The sequence below is a fragment of the Macaca thibetana genome, chromosome 13 (genome assembly GCF_024542745.1).
Source record: "Macaca thibetana thibetana isolate TM-01 chromosome 13, ASM2454274v1, whole genome shotgun sequence".
NCBI lineage: Eukaryota > Metazoa > Chordata > Mammalia > Primates > Cercopithecidae > Macaca > Macaca thibetana.
In genome coordinates, this window is record NC_065590.1 from 82,363,504 (window position 1) to 82,377,611 (window position 14,108).

At 54.7% G+C, this 14,108-nt stretch overlaps 2 protein-coding genes across 6 annotated transcripts in view; both read left to right on the plus strand.

Annotated features, from left to right (window-relative positions):
• Positions 1 to 14,108, plus strand: part of PTRHD1 (peptidyl-tRNA hydrolase domain containing 1) — a 385,343-nt gene that overhangs the window by 258,788 nt on the left and 112,447 nt on the right. The window contains exon 1 of one of the 2 annotated variants that reach the window (XM_050753690.1): positions 11,847 to 11,865. The exons of the other annotated variant lie outside the window; for it this stretch is intronic. The gene's annotated coding sequence lies outside the window, so the exon portion shown is untranslated. Of the gene's footprint in view, positions 1 to 11,846; positions 11,866 to 14,108 lie in introns of those variants that run through there. 2 annotated transcript variants of the gene reach the window in all.
• Positions 2,721 to 14,108, plus strand: part of ADCY3 (adenylate cyclase 3) — a 101,615-nt gene continuing 90,227 nt past the window's right edge. For 2 of the 4 annotated variants that reach the window (XM_050753590.1, XM_050753591.1), the window contains exons 1-2: positions 3,197 to 3,293; positions 3,789 to 4,653. In XM_050753590.1, coding sequence (XP_050609547.1) covers positions 3,979 to 4,653 — 675 coding nt within the window. In that variant the 5' untranslated portion in view covers positions 3,197 to 3,293; positions 3,789 to 3,978. Of the gene's footprint in view, positions 3,294 to 3,788; positions 4,654 to 14,108 lie in introns of all 4 variants that reach the window. The other 2 variants (XM_050753592.1, XM_050753589.1) reach the window with 2 other exon arrangements.

Here is a 14,108-nt window from a genome sequence, read left to right on the forward strand (position 1 = left end):
CCATAGGGCTGGCATGTGTGCCAAGAAAAGGGAAGGGGCCCAAAGAGGGTGCAACACAGTGTCTCTTGTGCCAAAGCAGGACCAGGCACGATATTTATCAGCCTTTTAAAAAACATTAGCACAGCTCTCCCCCTACCCCCACTGTTTTTGGAGATAGGGTCTCACTCTGTTGCCCAGGCCGGAGTGCAGTGGTACGATCTTGGCTCACTGCAACCTCTGCCTCCTAGGGTCAGGCGATTCTCTCACCTCAGCCTCCTGAGTAGCTGGGACTTCAGGCACCCGCCACCACGCTTGGCTAATTTTTGTATTTTTTGGTAGAGACAGGGTTTTGCCATGTTGGCCAGGCTGGTCTCAAACTCCTGACCTCAAGATCCACCTGCCTCGGCCTCCCAAAGGCTGGGATTACAGGTGTGAGCCACTGCTCCATGCCGTACATTACATCTCCCTTTGTAAAACATAAAAGTCATGTCCTCTTTAACATCATGTGACATTTCAAAATAAATGTTTAAACCTCCAGCAAAGGCTGGGTGCGGTGGCTCACGCCTGTAATCCCAGCACTTTGGGAGGCGGAGGCGGGCGGATCACGAGGTCTGGAGATCGAGACCATCCTGGCTAACACGGTGAAACCCCGTTTCTACAAAAATTGAGCTGGGTGTGGTGGCGCGTGACTGTAGTCCCAGCTGCTCGGGAGGCTGAGGCAGGAGAATGGCGTGAACCCAGGAGGCAGAGCTTGCAGTGAGCTGAAATCGCACCACTGCACTCCAGCCTAGGCGACAGAGTGAGACTCCGTCTCAAAAACAAAAAACAAAACAAAACAAAAAACCCTCCAGCAAAGGCCAGGCATGGTGGCTCACACCTGTATTCCCAGTACTTTGGGAGGCTAAGGCAGGTAGATCACTTGAGGTCAGGAGTTCGAGACCAACCTGGCCAACATGGTGAAACCCTGTCTCTACTAAAAATACAAAATTTAGACAGGCATGGTGGCGGGTGCCTGTAATCCCAGCCACTTGGGAGGCTGAGGCAGGAGAATTGCTTGAACCCAGGAGGTGGAGGTTGCAGTGAGCTGAGATTGCCACTGCACTCCAGCCTGGGCGACAGAGTGAGACTCTGTCTCATAAATAAATAAATAAATGCCTTCCTTTTTAAAAACCAAAAACCAAAAACAAAAAACCACAAATAACTCTCTCCAAAAAAAAAAAATCCCCCCGAAAACCCAAAAACCTCCAGCAAATTAAAACAGTGGGGCAGCCCAGCACAGTGGCTCATCTGCTCTTTGGGAAGCCAAGGTGGGCAGATCACTTGAGGTCAGGAGTTCAAGACCAACCTAGCCAACATAGTGAAACCCCATCTACTAAAACTACAAAAATTACCCTGGGCTTGGTGGTGTGCGCCTGTAATCCCAGGTACTCGGGAGGCTGAGGCAGGAGAATCGCGTGAACCCGGGTGGCGGAGGTTGCAGTGAGCGGAGATCACGACACTGCACTCCAGCCTAGGTGACAGAGACTCCTTCTGGAAAAAATAAAAAATAGAAATAAAATAAAACAAATGGGGCAAAGTTTTGCTTTATTTAAATTACCATCCTCCTATATCTGATGTTAGGTCCCCTACCTTTGGAATCAAAGCCCTGAGAAGTTTGGGGCTGAAGTTGGCGCCTTTTCAGACAGAGTGTGAGGGAATGGTAGAAACAGCAGTGGCAGGATCGATTCTCTAATGGATCCATTCCCTGAGGGATGCAAGGTGATGCCTGAGGTTCTGGAAGGGGTGCCCGCGGGTAACTCTCAGGTGTATGGTGAGGCAGCTCCATCCAGGGTCTGGATAGACGAGTTTCTCTCCCCTGTTCATTCCTTCAGCTCTCCCCAGGGGAGATGACCCCCTATTGCTGCTGGCTGTCCTTAGCACTCACCTCCCCACACGTGCTTTTGTCCCAAAACATTCTCTCTCCTCTTCCTTTATTTAAATTCCCAAAGCCTGTAGTTGATCTTAGCACGGTGTTCTGTCAAATGCAAGGAAAATACTTTATGCTGTGGTGTAAGAGACTTATAGGTTTAACTATTCAAAGGAGCATTTGCATCTTTAAGGGAGAGTTTGTGAACTCAAACACATCTCAAACGGGTAGAATGTGCACGGGATATCTCTTCGAAGCAGGGTCTCAGGAACTCTTCCAGTTCCACGTGTGGTGCCCACCGGGCCACCGCCACCCGCCTCCTCCGAGCAGGACAGGGCTCCGTTGCCGGGCCCCTCTGCGGAAAGCTCAGGCCCGGCGCTCCGAAGTCTGGGCTCCCGGGGTGGGCGGGGATACTTAGGCCCCACGCGCCCCGCAGTGGAGCGGTCCCCAACCTGAGCCCCGGCCTCTGCCGGTCCGGAAGGAAGCCGTGGCGGAGGAGGGGGCGGCGGCAGGGTGTCCCTAGCGCGCCTCACCTGCGGGCGGGCGCGTCTCGGTCTTCCATCCTCCTAGACCGGGCCTGCTCGCGGGAAGGCGTGGATTCGCCCCAGCCCTCCCGCCCGCCGCCCACGCCCGCGCTTCCACGCAGCCGTCTCCCCAGCCCGCCGCCCCCGCCGGATCGGGGGCTGCCCGGGCCCCTCCAGCTCTCGCCCGCGCGGATCCCGGGACCGCCGCCCGGCACCTCCCCCGCCGCCCCACTCCGGGACGCGCCGCCGAGAGGGCGGTGACTGGGGCGAGGGAGGGGCCGCCCCGCCCGCCTCCCGCCTCCCGGGGCCTGGAGCGCGCGTGGCCCGGGAGCCGCCGGCGCCGCGCGGGGAATAGCTGTGCAGCACGCCGAGCCCGGACTCGGCTGGCTCGGCTCGGCGCCGGCGGGCGAGAGGATGCTGGCGGGCTTCCCCGTGTTCGGCCCGCGCTCCCGCCGGGGAGGGCCCCGCGCGCGCCCCTAGCCGCCGCCGCCGCCTCCGCGGGTGCAGGGGAGGGGTCCGGAGAGCCGCGCTCGCCGCCGCCCGCGCCTGCCGGCTCCCGCACGGCCCCTGCACGGCCCCGGCCCCCGAGCCTTAGCCCTAGGGCGGGCGCGCTGGGCCGGCGCCCCGGGATCTCCCAGCCCTAGTCGCCGCCGCCTCCTTCCCGCTGCGGCCGGGCACCCGCGGATGCTGAGGGGCAGCCCTGCGCCTCTCCCGGTCGGATCCCGGGCCTGACGGCGAGAGATCGCGCTCCGGCCGGCCGGGCCCCGAGGCACTGGCGGGGCGGCGCGGCTCTGCGGAGAGCAGCCCTCGGGCGCGCCGAGCCCTCCAGCCCCAGCCCTCGCGGGGACCGTCCCGGAGCACGCGGTGGCCGAGTTCCCGCACAGGTAAACGCAGGGGCAGGGCCAGGCTTCCGGGGGGAAGACAGCGCCCTGAGCGTGGGAAGGGGGCCGGATCGGAGCCCGAGTCTCCAAGGGCTTGGTGGAAAAAGGAAGTAAACAGAAGGAAGGCTCAGAAATCCCCAGGATGGTCCTAGTTTCTTTCCGGCACATTTTATTTCCAGCTTCTAAGGACTGGGCCTGGAGGGAATTTAGGTGAGGAAGTCAGGGACTGAGAAAGAAGAGATGACAGAGAGAAACCGGGTGCCAGGGATGGAGAGGCGGCTAGGCCCTTCCACAAGCCAGGGACAGGAAATCGAGTGTCTGGCGTGGACAGGACTAAGTGTGCGTGCGGTGGGCGGTGGTGTGAGCGGGGATGGCAGGGAAGGCCCTGGATTGGGAGGCTCTTGCAGCAGAGATCCTTTTATGAGGGTTAGGGCGGGTCATGGGGAAACCACAAGGTAGGAGGGAAGAGGTGCTTCTACTCAGCAATGCCCTTTTCAGTTCTAGCTGATCAGTGCTCCCTGTGCCCTGGAAACCCGCTCTGCGTTCCTGCTGGAGGTGGCCGCCCCTCCGCCCCAGCCAAGAAGAGGCCCTCCCCAGGTCTCAGCGAGCCCTGAGAGGTAGCCCAGTCCAGAGCTCTTCCTCTGATCCCGGTCCACTTCTCTAGGGCCAGTAGCAGACACCAGCCAGGATGCCGAGGAACCAGGGCTTCTCTGAGCCCGAGTACTCGGCCGAGTACTCAGCCGAGTACTCCGTCAGCCTGCCCTCCGACCCTGACCGCGGGGTGGGCCGGACCCATGAAATCTCGGTCCGGAACTCGGGCTCCTGCCTGTGCCTGCCTCGCTTCATGCGGCTGACCTTCGTGCCGGAGTCCTTGGAGAACCTCTACCAGACCTACTTCAAAAGGCAGCGCCACGAGACCCTGCTGGTGCTGGTGGTCTTTGCTGCCCTCTTTGACTGCTACGTGGTGGTCATGTGTGCTGTGGTCTTCTCCAGCGACAAGCTGGCTCCCCTCGCCGTGGCTGGAATTGGACTGCTGTTGGACATCATCCTCTTCGTGCTCTGCAAAAAGGGGCTGCTCCCGGACCGGGCCACCCGCAGAGTGGTGCCCTACCTGCTGTGGCTGCTCATAACTGCCCAGATCTTCTCCTACCTGGGCCTGAACTTCGCGCGTGCCCACGCGGCCAGTGACACCGTGGGCTGGCAGGTCTTCTTCGTCTTCTCCTTCTTCATCACGCTGCCTCTCAGCCTCAGCCCCATCGTGATCATCTCCGTGGTCTCCTGTGTGGTGCACACCTTGGTCCTGGGGGTCACTGTGGCCCAGCAGCAGCAGGAGGAGCTGAAGGGGATGCAGCTGCTGCGCGAGGTGAGTCCTGCCCACTGTCCCCCTGTGGCGTCCTCTCCAGCAGCTCTCACCAACGTGGCACTTGTTGGAGTTGATGTTTGCTTTGCCTTTGAGTCAAAATGTGTTCTGGGGGCCTCCAGGGCTCTAACCTCTCTCCCTAGTCCCTGCCTTTGCAACCCCGTACCATTGCCCGGAGTCTGCCTGTGCTTGGCCCCAGGGAAAGGAGGATGTCAGGGCACTGGGCCTCAGGGCCGCTCTTCACCTGTGCCCAGCCTAAGCGTGTGACAGGAAGGTCCACCCAGGGCTGGTCTTGAGGCAGCATTGTCCTGGCCATTCCCTGTCGGTGACCCTGGCGAGGAGGACTTCCCGTGGGAAGAGGGCTCCTCGATTCCCATCTCTCCCCCAACACTGACTAGCTGTGTGGACTCAGTGCCCCTTTGTCAAATGGGGATAACATCTGCCCTGCCTGCATGACACTTTTGTTGTCAGGCTGGCAGGAGATTTGGGGGAAAGCACGTTAGGATACGTGAAGGGTTGCACAGAGGGAAGACGCAGTTGTCCTATTTCCTGCCTCCGGGCAGCTCGGGCTGCCTGGGGAGTTCTATGAAGTAGAGAATGTCAGTCTCCCCACTGAAGGTGTGGTGTGGGCATGCAAATAGGGGCAGTCATGCTGGCCACTGTGACGTAGGATCTGCTGGTCCTGGAGCTTGTGTTCTACTGGAAGGGGTGGAATTTCGGCCTCAGTTTAACTATTATTTATAGTATTGGGGTGGAATTTCGGCCTCAGCTTAACTATTATAGTGTTGTGTTCCCACCAAGTGCTGGGCCCTCAGGGGCTGCAGAGGCCGGGGGACCTGAGGGACAGTAGGCAGTGTGTGTCCCTGGGGAGCCAGCAAGCCGGTGACCAGAGGCGGAGATATCTGCATCTGGTTTGATGCCCAGCCTGCCAGCCTTGTGCCAATGATGGTCAAGAGAGGCTCCCCCACTTCCTGCCCCTGCAGTGCTCTGTCTGGTAGAGACGTCTTAACTCCCACGCCAGCTCTGTTCTGTGGTTAGCGGGGCTGGGGTAGAGTCAGCTCTGAAGCGGTGACCTTCTGGGTATCAGGAGAGGCAGGGCGTGTCCAGAATCCTTGCTGACTGATGTGAGCCTCTAGCAGCCATGGAGGTCAGTGCCTGGGCCCTGAGACCAGGTGCTGTGGGCAGGCCCAGGGTGAACGGACAGAATCTTCCACTCCTCTGCTCATTTCTCCAATCATGCCTCAGTCTGCTGATTTGATCTAGAAATGGGTAGAGGATGTTAACATAGGCAGGGGCCTGGCAGGGCATCTAGTCCAGACTCGCCATTTTACAGAGGAGGAAACAGAGATAGGTGATAACTGGTTCACTGTCACCCAGCACTTTGGTGGCAGAAACAGGACGGGAGCCCAGGCATTGACTCCCAGCCCAGGGCTCATTTGTGTGTGTTCCATGGAGCACCGAGAGCTGCCTGAGAGCAGGAGCTTTGCTTCCCATCCCACCTCCTGGGGACAGTGGCTGTGTGCTGCCCTGCTGTCCCCACCCCAAATCTCTGTAGAGGGGGCTATGAGTTTCTGGTCATCAACTAGGTGGAAACACCAGTCTTGTCTCTTCAGGCCATGCATTAGCCAGTTCCAGGTTCTTTTTTTTTTTTTTTTTGAGACACAGTCTCGCTCTTTCGCCAGGCTGGAGTGCAATGGCGCAATCTCAGCTCACTGCAACCTCTGCCTCCCGGGTTCAAGGTATTCTGCCTCAACCTCCCGAGTAGCTGAGATTACAGGCATGCGCCTCCACGCCTGGCTAATTTTTGTATTTTTAGTAGAGATGTGGTTTCACCATGTTGGCCAGGATAGTCTCGATCTCTTGACCTCATGATCCGCCCGCCTCAGCCTCCCAAAGTGCTGGGATTACAGACGTGAGCCACTGTGCCAGGGCGTCCCAGGTTCTTTTTAAGCTTAAGGTCTGAGGTCTGGGGATGACTGGTCTGTCTAGCTCCATCTCCTCAGGTGGACAAGGAGCTTATTTTGAGGCTCCTGGAGCTTCCAGGGAAAAGGACACTGCAAAGACGTGGCCACAGGGCTGGGCCGGGGCCTGGGTGCCCCACCATGTGGCTGCTTGGAGATCACTTCTAAACTCATGATGGTTTTCCTTTGGGTAGTGCTAAGACATAAAACCCTAAAACTTAGAAAAAAAAAAAAAAAAAAAGATAGAAATCAAGAGTAAAAATATTAGCATCCCAGAGGAGCCCGACCTTGGCATGGAAGCAGTGCCTGGGAGGCAGCTTTGGGAGCAGAGCAAGAGGGGCAGAGGGCTCTCAAGGTCCGATTGGGAGCCTGAGATCGAAGGAGAAGGCCCCAGCTTACAGTGGGCTGTGTTCCAGAAGCTTCTGAGTCACTGGTTGAGACTAATGTGACTTTTTTAAAAGGTGCCTGGGTTCCCAGGCCCACCCACCAGAGTCTTCCTCAACTCACAGCATCCCAGCATTTGGCCTCTGAAGACGATGGAAACAGGGCTGGGCATGGTGGCTCATGCCTGTAATCCCAGAACTTTGGGAGACTGAAGCAGGCGGATCACCTGAGGTCAGGAGTTCAAGACTAGCCTGGCCAACATGGCGAAACCCTGTCTCTACTAAAAATACAAAAATTAGCCAGGAGTGATGGGGCGCGCTTGTAATCCCAGCTACCCATGAGACTGAGGCAGGAGAATCAGTTGAACCCAGGAGGTGGAGCTTGCAGTGAGCCGAGCTCACACCACTGTACTCCAACCTGGGCGACAGAGCAAGACTCCGTCAAACAACAACAACAACAACAACAAACACGGGCTGCAGCAGCCTGCGTTGCTGTGGGGAGGGATGGGACAGTGGTCTCCCTGAGCCCTGGAGTGAGGCGTCATTCACCTCCCCTGCTGCTGTTGCCTCCTGGAATGTGGGCCCCATCAAGGATGGGGGGCAGGGGCTGGAGGATAGGATGCAAGGACCAGGGGGCTAGGCCCCTCCTAGTCAGGGTAGGTCCCAGAACTTTCTCCAGACCCCAGACCCCAGGCACTGCCTTTCTCCTGCCCATGTGCTTCCCCTTGTCTTTCTCTCTCCCATCCCCTGTTGGCTCTGGCTGGCGACTCCCTCCAGGGTCGGTGGGGGATGAACGCAGTTTCCCAGTTTGAAGTAGACACCTGGATTTCTGGGGGCTTGCGAGTTTTGTGATTTTGTTGCTGCTGTCACTGGCAGCATGAAGCTTTGCCAATGTCAAAAGTCTTCTTCCTCTGCAGCCCTTATCCCTCCATGCCCATGCGCGGCTCTGTGGGGAAGGACGGAAGGTACACATGGGGCTGCGGCAGCCTGAGTGGTCGGAGGCCAGCCAGACAGCCTGTCCTGGGCTCCTCTCAGGAGGCCGGTGGGTGGGGTTCTGACAGGAAGAGCAGGTGATCAGAGAGTGTGGGATGGGGTGGGGCTGGGGCCCCACCAGTGAGTTAATAAATGAATATTGCTGAGCTGCATGGGCCTTGCAGCCTGCAAGGTCAGGGGATAAGGAAGGTGAGGCCATCTGACACTCAGGCTGTGCTGGGGTGGAGAGGATGTTCTGGGAGCCACCTTGGATGGGCAGGGACCTGACCAGTGGTTCTCACGACCCATCCTCTAGCCCCTGCCTGTCCCCCATTCTTTTTTTTTTTTTTTTTTTTTTTTTTTTTTGAGACAGAGTTTCGTTTTTGTTGCCCAGGCTGGATGGAGTGCAATGTTGTGGTCTTGGCTCACTGCAACTTCTTCCTCCCGGGTTCAAGTGATTCTCCTGCCTCAGCCTCCCAAGTAGCTGGGATTACAGGCAGCCGCCACCATGCCTGGCTATTTTTTTTTTTTATTTTTAGTAGAGACGGGGTTTCACCATGTTGGCCAGGCTGTTCTGGAACTCCTGACCTCAGGTAATCTGCCTGCCTTGGCCTCCCAAAATGCTGGGATTATAGGCGTGAGCCACTGTCCAGAGGAGGAAACAGAGGACAAAACAGAGATGGGTGATAACTGGTTCACTGTCACCCAGCACTTTGGTGGTGGAAATAGGACGGGAGCCCAGGCATTGACTCCCAGCCCAGGGCTCATTTGTGTGTGTTCCATGGAGCACCGAGAGCTACTCCATGGCTCCCCCATCCCGGGAGGCAGCACAGGCCCAGAGCAGCCGGAAGGGAGGGCAGATGGATCAGGAGGAGCTGAAGCTGGCAGTGTTTGCCCATTTCGCTCTCCTGGCCTGGATCCTGCCCCAGGACCTGTTACAGAATAATTTGCCCTTTACTGCTCTAAACTGCCCCTGAGCTGGGTGAGGAGGAAGGAGGGGGCTGGGCTCAGGACCAGTATCTGCAGGACCAGCAGCCAATGGGTGCGGACAATGGGGAAGGCAGCCAGGATGGTTGGGGGTGGTTGGGGGCGTGCCTTTAGCATGGGGCAAAGTAGGGACTAGGAACTGCTGACAAATATTTTGTACCCTTCAGAGCAGAAAGGCTATTTGGGAGCAAAATTCTCTCATGGAATGAAGAGCCTGTGAAGACCTTTTTCCACCAAGTAAAACATGAGGAAGCTGTGGATGTGCAGTTTCTTTCACACCTGCAAATGACACAGCAATCATTCACCCAGGGAAGGAACATTGGCTCTGAGGGGCTGGAGGGAGCTGCCATAGGGAGGGTGGGAGGAAGCTGAGGCTTCCAGAGACACCCTGTCTGCAGACGGCAGGTAGCTGTTGCATGCACCTCACATGTTTCATCCTGGATGTTACTGGCTCCATTTCACAGATGAGGGGACTGAGGCTCAGTGAGGTTGAGAGGAGGTAGTGGGGCTGGATTACAGGGGAGGGGTCACCGGTGGGTAAGAAAGGTGGAATGGGGGACTTCCCTGAAAGCCTCTCTTTCTCTGGAACCCAGACATCTGGGCCGCCTCCTCCTTTTCTGGCTGCCCCCAAATGTAATTTTGCTAAGCAACATGACTGAACAGTGTCAAGAGATGGCAGTCCCTAAGGTATAACAGGAGGCACCCCCTTCTCCCCATGGGAATTGGATGCAAAGAGGGGAGAAGCCCATGACGATGTTCCCTGTGGGCATGTGGCCAGGAGTACGTGAGAAAGGCATGGGGCTGAATTGGAACAGGAGCTGGTGTGGGGTGTGGTGGGCAGGAAGCAGCAGGCCTGGGGGCTTTCAGCCTTCAGGAAGCAGGCTGCGGGGAGAGGTGTGCAGGACACAGGGCAAGAGGAGGCAAACTCAAGCCAGTCCTGGCTCTTTGGCCCTGGGTTCCTCTGCTGACCAGGGGCGGGAAAGAAGCCGTCATCCCTCCATGGAGAGTATGCAAATGGACATCAGCGGAGGGTCCAGGGAACGGAACAGTGATGACCTGCATAGAAGGGGACTGCAGGGCCATCAGATCCAACTGCATGTGAGGAGGAATAATCAGTCATTGAACATGTAAACAACTTTGCAGAAAATCACCCCTCCATCCTTTCCCCGTCGCAGCTTTCTGTGGCCTTTTCTGATCCCCATCTGTGTGTAAACAGAGCTTTCCCAGTTTGTCATCATCGTGCATATGCAATTTAGGCCCCACCTTTCACCCGCATTATTTCCCTGACATTTTGCTGTGAACATTGAACTCCTCGTGTTTATTATTTTAAATCAGCGCTTTATAGTCAGCGGGTATTTCTAGAGAGGAAACGGAAGCCCAGGGCTGAGCCAGGGGTGGATGACTGGGTAGTTTTATACCCACATGCAGGCATGCACACACACACACACACGCACGCGCACACATGCTCACTCCTGGGCTTGAGCTGCCCAACCTTCTGGGTAAACCCTCTGAGAGATGGAATGGCTGGGATGCCAGGGTTATTCGCATTCTGCAGTTTCTTCATAAACAAACAGTAAATCCCACGAGGGTGGTCCAACGCTGGATTAATATTCCAGCACCACTGTCTGCCGCCAGCTGCCCCCCCCACCAAATTATACATTCTTTTTGTTTTTTCTTTTTTCTTTTTCCTTCTTCCTTTTTTTTTTTTTTTTTCCCCAAATAGAGACAGGGTTTCACCACGTTGCCCAGGCTGGGCTTGAACTCCTGAGCTCAGGCGGTTCACCCACCTCCGCCTCCTAAAGTGCTGGATTACAGGTGTGAGCCACTGCACCCAGCCATCACCAAATTATACATTCTTGATGATAGATTCCATGGGTATGTGCTCTCACCAACACTGAGACTCAGAGACACATCGTGCGTAGGTCGAGGCCCATAAGCAGGGACAGTGAGGAGGTGGCTGTGTTTACTGAGCTCTTGCTGTGTTACAGTTTAGTGCCTTCTGGCAAGAGGCAAATATTATTTCCATTTTACAGATCAGGAAACTGAAATGTGTGACGACTGAAATGACTTGTCCACGGCCACATAGCTAGTAAGCGGTACAGCAGGATTGGCACCCAGGTCAGTAGGATTTTGGAGTTCCTTCTCATTGGAGTCATAAAAGAACCCCTTAGGCGGTGACCAGTAGCTCATGCCTGGAATCCCAGCACTTTGGGAGGCTGAGGCAGGAATATCATTTGAGGCCAGGAGTTCAAGACCAGCCTGGGCAACATAATGAGAGCCCATCTTCACACATACACACACACACACACACACACACACACACCCCCCAAAAAATTCAGCTGGGCTTGGTGGTGTGTGTGTGTGGTGTTTTTTTTTGTTTGTTTGTTTGTTGTTGGTTTTTTTTTTTTTTGAGTCTGTCACCCAGGCTGGAGTGCAATGGCGCGATCTTGGCTCACTGCAACCTCCACCTCCTGGGTTCAAGTGATTCTCCTACCTCAGCCTCCTGAGTAGCTGGGATTTCAGGTGCCTGCCACCATGCCTAGCTAATTTTTTTGTATTTTTAGTAGACACGGGGTTTCACCACAGCGGCCAGGCTGGTCTCGAACTCCTGACCTCAGGTATCTGCCTGCCTCGGCCTACCAAAGTGCTGGGATTACAGGCATGAACCACTGCACCCAGCCTGGTGGTATGTGTCTTATACAGGAGGCTGGGGAGGAGGATGGCTTGAGCCCAGGGGTTTGAAGTTACAATGAACTCTGATCACATCACCCCACTGCAGACTGGGGAACAGTGAGACCCCATCTCAAAAAGAAGAACCCCTTAGATCTTCCATCAGAGCCTGTTGAGATAGTTCCAATGGGGTTAGGGTTTTGGTTTCTCAACTCACAAGCATTAGAAGGAGCAATCTGGGGGATGAGGAGGTGTTTATGGGGGCATCTTCAAGGAGCAGAGATGTCTGGGGTGTTGAGTGTTGCAACCAACAGCCCTTGTGCACCTTCTGTGGCTGTAGGAGGTGTTGTTACATTATAGGACAGTGTAGTAACTGATGTGCATAATGGTGACCAACTCAAGAAAATATTAAGGCCAGGTGCAGTGGTTCACATCTGTAATCCTAGCACTTTGGGAGGCCAAGGTGGGCAGATCACAAGGTCAAGAGATCGAGACCATCCTGGCCAACATGGTGAAACCCCGTCTCTATTAAAATACAAAAAATCAGCTGGGCATGCTGGTGCATGCCTGTAGTCCCAGCTACTCAGGAGGCTGAGGCAGGAGAATTGCTTGAACCCGGGAGGCAGAGATTGCAGTGAGCTAAGATTGTGCCACTGCCCTCCAGCCTGGTGACAGAGCGAGACTCTGTCTCAAAAAAAAAAAAAAAAAAAAAAGAGAGAGAGAGAGAAAGAAAATATTAAATTATATTTAGTATAAAGTGCAGTGTAGTATCTAAAAACATTTTCCTCGGGAATGGATAACACAAGTTTGAACAAATAAGGATTATATTTGGAAATTCAGTAATGTGGGATGGCTCATTACTCAGTGTTACTGAATAAATGTCCATTTCTTCACCATGTGTTTTAGTTATCCACTGCTGTGTAACAAACAGCCCCGAAACTTAGGGGCTTAAAAGAGTAACAGTCTAAACCTGGGCAACGTGGAAAATTCTGTCTCTACAAAAAGTACAAAAATCAGCCAGGCATGGTGGCATATGCCAGTAGTCCCAGCTACTCAAAAGGCTGAGGTGGGAGGATCATGAGCCCAGGAGGCTGCCATGAGCCATGATTGTGCCACTGCACTCCAGCCTGGGCGACAGAGCAAGACCAGTCTCAAAAAAAAAAAAAAAAGAATGAGAGTTTATTGTTTCTCATGATCCTCTGGCTTGACTGTTCAGCTGGGTGGTTTTTGTGCTTCACGTGGCATGGGCTGGGGTCACTCATTTGTCCACCTGCACTGTTTCATTCATCTGTGGCATTCAGTTGCCAGCTATGCTGGCAAGTTCTAAGAAGCCTTTACCCACATGTCTGGAGCCTCAGAGCTCCTCCTCCTGACCTCTCCGTGTGGCTAGCTTGGGCTTCCTCACAGCGTGGTGGTCTCAGAAAGTGGAAGCTATCAGAGTTTTTTAAGGTTAGGCTCACCACTATCAGCTACAAGATGTCAAGGCTAACTCAGATGCAAGAGGAAATTGATTCTGTCTTTTGATGTTTGAGTGGCGTGTGTAAGAGAGGGAATGAATTGATCGCAGCTGTCTTTTGAGGCTGTCTGAGAAACCAGGAGGCACATGGGGGATGCTGGGAAGACGGAGCTAATTAAAGCCATGAAATTGGGTAGGGTCCAAAATACTCTGTGACTGTAGAATGCTTCAAAAGTTAGAAACGTGGCCCAGAGCCCAGTGTTGTTTAACTTCATTAAGATATTGATTCTCCGTAGCGTTTCTAAGATTTTTAGAAAGTTTCAGAACGGCATTGTACAGAGAGAAATGATGGTTCAGAATTCATCTGTATAGACTTTGCTTTGCCTTATTTGGGTGAGAAGTCATTCTCTTACTTCCTCAAGCATGCAGTGGCCCCTGTGTTCAGGACACTGCCCTAGGTGACAGGATATGTGGCTTAATCATGGACCCCAGCACCAATCCTGCCCCTTTCTCTCTTCAGCTTAGGTTGGCAGCTTGGCTCTGATGCTTATATTCCTTTTCCAGGAGGTGGAGATTTGCATGTGCACAAGCTTCAGAAACACCAGATAGGATTGGGTTTGCATTTAGGGGGATCATCTTGGTGGACCTGAATGAAGCCGATGCGGTGCAGGAGGCTGGTGAGGGAGTCCAGGCGTGGCACCATGAGGGCCACCCACCAGGACGGAAGTAGGGGATGGAGAAGATGAGTTTGGTTTGAGGTGCCCTTGGGACATCTCAAGTGGAACTTGTCAGATTGTTCAGTGGAAAGTTATTGAACACCTTCTGTATACCAGACTTTGTACTCAAGATCTGGAGAAGAAAGATCTAGAGTTGCAGATTTGAGAATCATCAGCATTTAAGTGGCACCTAAAACTGTAGGGAGGCTGAGGGGGTGCCCGGGGAGAGTGTGTAGAGTCAAAAGGGAAGGGGGCTTAGAACCCAACAGATGGGGCAGGCCAATGTGTGTGTAGGGGAGTCCTCAGCATGGGA